This window comes from Telopea speciosissima, chromosome 4 (genome assembly GCF_018873765.1).
Source record: "Telopea speciosissima isolate NSW1024214 ecotype Mountain lineage chromosome 4, Tspe_v1, whole genome shotgun sequence".
Lineage (NCBI taxonomy): Eukaryota > Viridiplantae > Streptophyta > Magnoliopsida > Proteales > Proteaceae > Telopea > Telopea speciosissima.
Window position 1 is genome coordinate 15701689 of NC_057919.1, and position 10235 is coordinate 15711923.

The 10235-nt window shown below is 37.2% G+C and overlaps 1 protein-coding gene across 1 annotated transcript; it reads right to left on the reverse strand.

Moving 5' to 3' along the window:
* Nucleotides 1-1709: 1709 nt before the first annotated feature.
* LOC122658007 (BTB/POZ domain-containing protein At3g50780-like) lies at nt 1710-6495 on the reverse strand. Its single transcript, XM_043852842.1, has 2 exons — nt 5758-6495; nt 1710-2664 (listed from the first exon to the last, which is right to left on the reverse strand). Exons 1-2 carry the CDS (start codon nt 6391-6393, stop codon nt 1732-1734), a joined length of 1569 nt encoding a protein of 522 aa, XP_043708777.1. The 5' UTR covers nt 6394-6495; the 3' UTR covers nt 1710-1731.
* Between the last annotated feature and the right edge of the window lie 3740 nt (nt 6496-10235).

Below are 10235 nucleotides of genomic sequence, written 5' to 3' on the forward strand. Positions count from 1 at the left end.
TCGTTTTCTTGTTTCACCTCATGCGGCTCCATCATATATTGAATCTGTTTTTCCTTTTGTATTTCCAATTGTGTAATTGTTCTAAATATTATTGACCTTATTTTTCAAAGCTTTATTTCTCGAGTGTCAATATGCACAGAAGAAATATAAGGATCTTTGTCCCCTCTAGTTTCCTGTCCGGCTCAGTTCCCCCCAGTACCTCTAATAAAGGGAGGGTGCAATGACCACCCTATCCCTGCCTGAATACTCTGCCCGGATGGGATCCACCCCCTCCCCCCCCTCTTTATTAGGCATTAGGGGAATTGGGCTGGGCAAGGAACTAGAGGAGATAATTTCCCAAAATGTAAATAGGCTCAAAACAGGTGGAAGAATCGAATAATTATCACCTCCAATTCCTCTAATAGGGGGGAGTGGACCCCACCTTGGGCAATGTTTTCTGGCAGGGGGTAAGGTGGTCATTTCTGCCCCCATGTGAGGAATTGGAGGATGCAGCGAATTGGAGGGGATAACAATTCGGGGGAATCCCACTTAAAACATAGGTATCTAAGGCATGTATCATAACACTTGTTTCTGGGCCATGTTTCTATTCCAGAAATGACTTTTCGTATTTCTGTTGCTGAGTCAAATTTCTTGACAAAAAAATATGTTTGAGAACATATAATAATTTTTATTTTTGGGGCCAAAAAAGAAACAAAAACTCGTTTGTTATGCACGATGTTTCTGTAACTTCTATAAATTTTTTAAATTGCCACTGAATACCCAAAAATTTGGTGGAGGTAGTGGTGACGGTGGTTGTGGGGTGGAGGTGGTGGCAAACCGGCGATAGAGGTGGTGGCGGTGGTGGTAGTGGAGGTGTTGGTGGTGGCAACAGAAGTGGTGGTTGGAGTTGCATTGGATGTGGTATTTTATTTTGAACTTGAAATTATTGCTTTGCCCATCAAATTAACCAGGTACTCATTAAAGAGTACCCCCCTCCCGCTTCCCTGTTATTTCTGGGACAGAGAAGCTTCAAATTGGAACTTCTTTTTTATCTATTTCTCAACGACTTTTTGGTCTTGGTTCATTGCGAGAAACAAAAAAAATGAACTGGTGGTAACAAATACATTTCTATTCTTGTTTTGTTCCCAAGAACCAAAAAAATAGAGAAGCAGAAGTGTAATCATGCGGGCCCTAAGCTTCTCTTCTTATCTATCTTTCTCCCATGCTTTCCGTTGGGGTTACCAACCAATCATAGTTCTTTATGATTCTTCACTACTTGTATAGGAAGAAGTCTCTTTCTATCTAAAGGAAATAATTTTTTCTCAATCAAGAATGCCTCAACTAGATAAATTCACTTACTTCACACAATTCTTCTGGTTATGCATTTTTATTTTTATTTTTTGTTTTTAGTTTCTATAGTCAAATAAAAAAAAGGGAAGCGTGTATATAAAATAAGAATTTAGTTGATAATTTGTACAAAATCCTCTTCATTTAGTGCAAAATGAGATACACAATGCAAGAATGAATGCCATTCTCCTTGAAATTCATATTAATGAAAGTTTTAGACACTTACATAAAAACATTGATGCCATGGATCTTACTCTGCTCCAACACAAAGCCAGTTTACATGAAACAAGCAACCCCATGCTCCATTCCTGTCATGGATTCCACAATAGGAACCATCTTGAATTAATTTTTTGGGTTTTACTTTATAGAAATCACACTCTTCATGGAAGTCATGAAGCTTTCTGACTAGAGTTGATTTCCCTGCAGTTCCACATAAGGCCTAGTAAAAGTTCTCCTCCACCAGATTTCAAAGGCTTTATGGAGATTTGGGCAATTATCACCTACCTTCAAGAAATTACCCAACCATGCAAGTAAAATGCTCTGCTGATCTTCCAGTGGCAGTGTCAGTATAGTCCGACTGATTCCTTCCTCCACCACCTTTCGATCAAATGATTTGCAACCATACTGCAACCACCTGTAGTCATCAATCAATGGCTGTAACCATGTTTGTAATAATAGTAGTCGTGTATCCTTTGATGGAAGTATCTCCCCTTTTCCTATTCCAACGAATAACCTTGCTGTTATGCAGCTAACAAGGTGGCGAGACACTGTTGGCAGCCTTGAGTGAAGTGTCGCCAACTCTTGCTGGCTTGCCCACATCAGCACAAGCTCATCTGCTGCTCGTCTCTCAGATAGAATCTCAAGCAACCATAGGAGGTTATCAGCTTCTAGAGTTATCTGCTTTGCCAATGGACCTTTGCTATCCATAGAATTATCATTAAATCCTGGTTCTGCAGCTTGCCTGAACAAAAGCAACAGTGCATCGAAACAGTTTCTGCACAAGTTGTATGCATTTTCATTGCAGATATCATGTGAGCCATTGACAGAAAGTTTGTTATTCTCCCTCAGGAGCCCAAGTACCAAGGTTTTCATCTCACGGCGGCCTCTCTCCTCATTGCTCTTGAGGACTAGTTCCATTATATGGAGAAGTGTGTCAGTGGGAGGGTTAGGGACATCAGAAGTCACCCGCTTCAATACTGGTGCAACTCCTACACTTTCACCCTGGAGGCGTAGGACCGATGAGACCACCTTCTCTTCTTCTTCCCCAACCCAAGGGACTGCTTCTAGGTATTCCAAACATGACTGCATGCATGAGTTGTACCCAATCAATTCAGAAACCTGCAAAACATTTTCATTAAAATAATATTATGTCAAGTATATCTACAGATATATTTCATGTATTTCAGGTGCCCAACTCGAACATTACACAGAAGAAATATTGTGTGATAGTACAGAGAAGCCCTCAAACAGAATAATCCTTCAGCAGGATTCAGCGGAAAAAAGAGAGGGCCTCGGAAGCAATGCTGGCATCACATTTGGCTTTCTAAGTGAGTTCTTAAGATATAAACCTAAACAATGATAACCCCATAAGATCTTGCACAGGCAAACCTTTTTCAATGGCATAAACATAATAATTTGAAAATGATGCCAAGTGTGACAATCAACTCCCAAATAGTGACCTGTATCAGATATAAATTGGTTGAAGATCAAGCACCCTAATTCAGGAATAAATGGGAAACCATCAACCACTGGATGGGATAAATCAACTAGAATCGATCAGTCGATTTAAGAAATGAAGACAAAGAAAACCCTGCTGCTAGTTTGTTATACAGAACCGGCTTAAGGATCACATTGAAAGGTGTTGCATGGACGTCATTGTCAGATATGCAGTCCTACCAGCCACTGCAAGCAGGTTTAGGATTAGACAAAAACATCGACAGTAGTTTTACAATATGAGTTGTCAATATCAATTTCCTAATAATCAGTATATTAAGAAATTATAGGCAGATTTTGGATCCAGGAAATCAATCCAAGGAGTGCTCATGCAAAATCCAATTGTTCATTTTTATTGTTGAACGCAATATTTCACAATTGCAGCATTCATCCTAATTTCAGTGCATGAAGTTCCATTCCATATGACGTAAGTGTCATCTTCAGACAAATTGATTGACTTCAAAAACTCTATAGATAAATATAATCTTGCAATAGTTAAAATATGTCTGCACTTATAATGACAAATGAAACAATGTAGCCTCAAAATGAATAATCCACTAGTTTGGTATCAATGTATCATCACAAGCTCCTTTAATCTATAATTCTATACCCACTTCTATGTATTGAAACAACAGTTTCTCAGCTCACATCAAGCAGAAGAGGAACAATGTGAAGTTGGGGATATATTTTTAATAAAACCAAAATTCAAATGAATGCCTCACCTTCTATGTTTTAGAAATAGTTTACATAAGTTGGTACCTCAAGGTTTCACTCACGGTATCCTAGAAATCTGTGAGGTGCAACGCATCCATAGATATAATATTTTCTTAGAATAGTATTCAGCTCTTCTATGCTATATATAACAAAATGCTGGCTCAGTTAATTCGTATGTACCGCTTAACCCACCATTTATGATAGTAGCTTATTTACATATTGCTTCTTTTTCCATTTCACTAACTTCAGCTCTGTTTGCTTCACCGTAAAATATTTTTCTAAAAAAATTATTATTCATAAAAATTTTATATTATATTTTTCTGCCATTTGGCATTTTTTGTTGGACATGACCAAGGAGCATATTTGGACATAATTGAGTGAGGGAAAGAATCCAGCCATATGATGGGCACTAGGGTCTTCCATGAGTGCCAAGAGTAACAATAATCAAGATAGCATATTGTTTTGGGAAAACAACATCCTGAATTTTGAAATGGAAGTTGTTTTCCAACCTTGAGTGCTGCATTTTAGTAATATGTTTTCCCCTTTTCTACTACTCATACAATTTTATAATCGTTTTCAACAAATCTAGTAAAATATTTACAGAAAAACAAATGCAACCTTAATGCATTTCATAATCAATGATCTTCTACTTATATGGGATTTTATAACATTCAATATCCAATTCATGATCACCTGATTGATATGCATGATTTCTTGGGGAAAAAAAAAAGAGCAAATTGTTGAGACTTGTAGAGCTTTCTAAGGTGGTTGTTTCCAGTGAGTTTTCCATTGATGTTTCCTCTGTGGAGTTTTCACTTCTTAGCCATCCGAGAATGTAATACTTATGGACATAACATTTAGGGTCCTTTCTTACCATTTTCATCATTCCACAAAATAAACAAGAAATTAAGAACCCACAATCCAGTATTATCAACCATCCCTGTTAAAATCACTCTATCTCAAAGTAAATGATTCGACAATTTATTCAACCACAACTTTTGGGCATGCTTCTGCCTAAAAGATAGGGTCAACATGGAGTTTCAAATAAGAATATTTCATGATTAAGTACTGAAATTGAGATACAGTGTTTTGATGATCTAGAACAAATTAATATTCTTCCCCTTTCTAAGTCCTGTATTAGCTTTGGACTACTTAAGAAATGTCTTGAAACCACCAACAAATGTTATCTTTTATGAAAACGTTTCGATTATAAATTAGGACAGCCCAAAAGGCATAAAAATATTTCCAACTTCTTAGGTGTAGAGTAAATGAAAATTGTACAGTGATAAACTATTGCCATACAACTAGCATACAGAAATTCTAAGAGAACTGTACCCATTCATGGAGGACTCCTTTTACCATTCTGCATTAGGAATGCAGGGCAGCCATGTTAATTTAAAAAAAAAAAAAACACTTTTCCCTAATACCGCCATAATTTTAAAAAAAAAATACTCAGTATCTCTCTTATTAGCATACAAGGATTGTGCTCTGACAATATGGCCCCTTTGACCATTCAGCATTAAGACTCAAGGCAACCATGTTAACAAGGAAAAAGAAAAAAGGGTGGAATCCTCAGTACTTGGTATTAACATATGGTACTGTACCATCTTAAAAGGAGTTGGGATGCAGAGTCAATGGAAAAAATATCATAAATTATTGCCACATGAGTACTAGGTAAGAGATTTCTGTTATAGATTCACAGAGGTTATAGTATATTTCAACTTCCAGTATTTCTACCATTTATTTCAAAGGAATTTCATGAAATTGAAGTAACAAGAATTTCTGGGAAAGAGAAAAAGAAAAATAATTCAGATCAATGAAACAACAGTAAAGAAGAAAACTGACTCTCTTTTTTTCAGAAGAGGAAAGTACTCCTACCAAATTAATACACAAAAATAAACTTAATTATAGTCCAAAAAAAATTACAGGTCATTAGTGGCAATCAAACACATAATATTCAAAGATAAATGAAAGAGATTTACTGCAATCACTTTCTTAGAATACCTTGAGAATACGGAGCACCCGTGAAACACTTTGTTTGATCAACCTTTGCTTCATTTCTTTGCAATACATCAATCCCACGACTTCCACATAACTCTCCACATCTTCACAATCATCAATTTCAAGACGGCACAAAGGAGACTGTTGTTCAGAGAGCTTTTCAGCAAAGAAGCTGCTATTTTCAATTAACACATACTTATGAACACTCATCTTCACGGAAAAACCCGGTTTACCAGATAAAACCACCTTCAGATCACTGGTTCCAGGTTCTCCAAACTCAATAGCCAGCTTCCGCTGCAAATTCTCAACATTGGGTTTTGGTGTTCTCTCAGTAACCACAGATGGATTAAGACCAGAATTATCAAGGATTAAAGATCTTTGATCATCAGAAACAAATCTCATTCTTGATGGGTTGGAAGCCAGGTTTCTCTCAGTCATGGATGTTTGGTTCTTCTGAACAGGGTCTTTGGGTGGAGGAGGGGTGGGTTTTGGTTTGGTCTGAGGATTTTGAGCTTTAAGGGTTTTTTGAAACACTACTGGAGAGGGACAGCACCAAAATCCTTCTGGTGTTACAGCAATGGGCACGCTTCTGATCTTGGTCTGACCCTGTTCTACTCTTGTAACTCTAAAATCGGCCATACTTAGCAAGTATTTACGATGTTATAGATGGGAAGTAAAGTAAGAAACCATGGATACCACAACTTAACTCCCCTCCCCTCACCAAAGAAAACAGAACTCAAGAACAAATACTCATCTGTTATCCTGCATTAGGTTCATTGAAGGGTGGCAGCAATACTCAAACCTTAGCCAGTGATGAATCTTTATATATGTTCAGAAAACACAAAACTACAAAATCTAAAGCATTCAACTTCAAAGCAGCAACGAAATATTCAAATTTCAAAGATACAGTTAAACTTCCTCTGTGACCACCAATCCCTGCTGTCTTGCGAAAAGATAAAGCAGCAACTAAAAATTCAAATTTCAAAAAGAAAATTTTCGAAACATCGACCTCAATCCCTTGAACCACGACATGGGCCTCCCGTAAGACGGTAGGAAAGTCATCCAAAAACGAGAAAAAAAGGGGAAATAGAACACTGACGTCCTATGCCCGAGTATGAACTATGAAAGGAGAATATAGAACCTCTTCAACTGTGAAATGAGTGCTTAAATAGCCAACAGAAAGGATTTTACAATTTCGAAAAACCAGAAACCATTATAAGCACAAATTGGGTATTCTTCATCATCATGTCAGACACCCACATCTGTAATTTCATTTTCTACTTCTTCCTTCCCATGAGTGTCTGTAATAATAACTCGAGCTTGGATGTCAAGCATCAAGGAAACCAAAAATAGGATTTGCACGGTGATATGATGAGTGATGACTGATGGGTGGTTCTCTACAATGCTTGCAAAAGAGTAAAACCAGAAGGAAGAATACAAAAGGCAAAGGTAAGCTCTGGGGTGGTTTAAACAGGACTTTACCAGCTACGAATGTTGGTGCTTTAATGGGCAACTCTGAGGGACCTCTCTCTCTCTCTCTCTCATCAGTGCCTTGTCCTTTTTCATTTTCCAAGTCTCTTTGTGTTCTTCATCTTTTTTCTTGCTTCTCCTTTTTCCATTTTTTAAAAAGAAAATCATGGGAATTGGAGAATTGCTGTTGGAATTTTGGAAGGGTCTCTGTATTCTGTGACTCTACTCTGTATATTCTGGAGACTGGAGCAGAGGACAAACATGCCATGATTGCCATCACATTATGTAATGTTGAGGGTCTTAGGATACGTTTGGAACAACCAAGATATTCTTCATTCCATTATGGAAAAACAAATTTTGGCTTCAAATGATCAAAATGAAATTTTGATCATTTCAAGAATTCAAGAATTCAAAAAATAAACTAAAGGGAAAAAGGCGAACACATGACCACCGTGTATGAGTCTCCACATAGTTTCTCTATCTTTCTCCGCTGTTCATTCAATGACTTTGAGGCCCTTATACGAATTGATACATAGTGAAACTCCTCTCCCCTCTACTTCTTAAGCGAGTGTGAAGTTAATATAGGCTGACAACCTGTAATCTAATTTTTGTATCTCTTGAGAGGTTGGTTGTGGGCTTTCTCCAAGGTTGTAAAAGTTGAATTGGACACAAGATTAGTGTTCATTGATTTTGTTTCAAAAACATTTTGATTAATATATATAAAATCGGATTTAATCGAAATCAATCTTGATTAACTCCACATAGACTCAACTGATTTAGCCAATTTCAATCCGAATTTTAAAACAATGGCAGTCCCATGGTATAATACACGCACACATGACATGAATGAGAAATTTTTTTTTGAGATTAATTAGGTAGACTTGGATAATAGGCTATCCTTTTATTGTAAAATTTGCTCGATGAATAGGAATCCTGATCCTCTCCAACACACACCAGTGAGTGCAACACGTATTAAATGATTGGAACTGGCCCACACTTGCCCCAAACTCTCAAAGACAACTCTAATCGTCCAATGCTCACTGGAGAGGATTTTTTTGCAGGTGGATAGACTATAGTACCATACCACGAGACCCCATTCAAAACTTTACTAAACAAAGGACATTATTTATGGTTTAGGAGATTTTTTTTTTTTTTTTTTTTTTGATATGTTATTGTTTAGGAGTTAGGACCATGCTATGCTTTAGTGTAAAGTTTGTCGGTAGATAGATAGGTCATACCAAGACATCCAATCAAAACTTTATTAAATTTTTTTATACGTAAAAAACCTTTACTAAAGAAAGGATAGGAAAAAAACACTAACGGTCCCTGGTCATGTGGCCCCTGTGTCACCCTTGAAATGACCGCCTTGTTTTGTCCAAAAAGAAAACGGAAATGACTGTCTTGTCTCTTATAAAATGAAAAATCTGCCTTGTTCAGGACGTTTGTGCGCATTTTCATTGGCCTTTATATTGGTGCAGATACCATACGATTGGCAGTGTTTTTTTTTTCAAACAGGAAAAAAATTTATTGTTTAAGAATTAGAAGGATCTTTCATCTTTGGCATTGAGAAAATTAATTGTCCTTTGCTCTATCCTTACATTAAGCATGAAAAAAGGTTTTCCAAACCATAGGGGAGGATTCTCTCTCTCTCTCTCTCTCTCTCTCATGAAATGAACTCGGTGCTTTTCTATGTAAGAAATCGATTTGCCGCATTGGTGTGCTTTCCTTTGTTGCTTGTTCAAAGAATATTTCTCTCTCCAAACTATACCAGAAATCACGTAAAGGTAGGACATTCAAGTAAGTGATTAGCTAACCTCCTCCTCCACTTAGTGCTAAAAGAAAAAACACCAATAAGGGCAAGAGATTGCTCTTTGGTCATGCAACATCTGCACTAGCACAAGAGCCAACGAGAGTGCACGCAAGAGCGTCAACATACATGTGACTTTTTATTTTGTTGGGGGGCAGGCAATACTTTTGCATGCTCCTATGTCTAAGCGTAGGAGCCATGCAAACGAGTAGCTTTCTTTTTCCCAACAAATAAATAAATAAATCTTAAAAAGAGGGAGGAAATGCAAAAATTTGTTCTGAGAGGTATTTTTTGACAAACACATGGTTTGTCATGTCGGAAGGTCTTAAAAAAAGACTATATCATGTGATGTGGAAGGATAATACTTCTAGGGACCTGGCTCTCCTCCAACCATGGCGGGAGTTGGAGGATCCAATCCAGAAAAAACAAGGGATGTTTGGGTCATTTCATAGGGGGCCCACCTGTGAAATGACCCAAACATCCCTTGTTTTGTTGGGTTGGATCCTCCTGCTCCCGCCACGGCTGGAGGAGAGCCGAATTGTACTTATAGTGACATGCTCATCTGGAAGAATTACACCCAAAATTATATTTATATATTAAAAGACATTTTAATGTTTATATCATACCTAAAACTTCAAATATTGATTCTCACGATTAAGATTGATAATAGATTTGAAGTATATCACAGAGAAAGAAGGCATTCAATAGCAAATAATAATATAGAAGAATTATCAAGAGTAGCTCTCTCTCGACTTGTATAACTTATGTTTCTCATTTCAAGACATACAACTCTTCGAATAAGTGACATTAATTGCACAAGGATGTACGAAATGACCATCGCATCCCCATTGAAAGGCGAAAAATCTTGGGATTGCATTGATCATTTTGCATAATCCTATGTCTAGGCCCAGAGACAGTACACTATACGTACTCACGTAGCATTCTCTTTCCCTTTAGAATTTTTTTATGAAACATATCTCAATTCATGAATGAAGAGACACATACGTCCCTTCAAAACAACATAACGAACTAAATGGCCTGTCAAGGATACACGACAATTAATTGGCCTTGCAAACCACCATCCCCACTGTTCTCTTTCCTTCCTTTCACGTACACTGACATGCACATTAAATTCATGAAAGAGATAGATCTTCTTTCTTTCCAATGCTGCGTCGCGGTTTCTCAAGGTAGTAGAATAGTATAT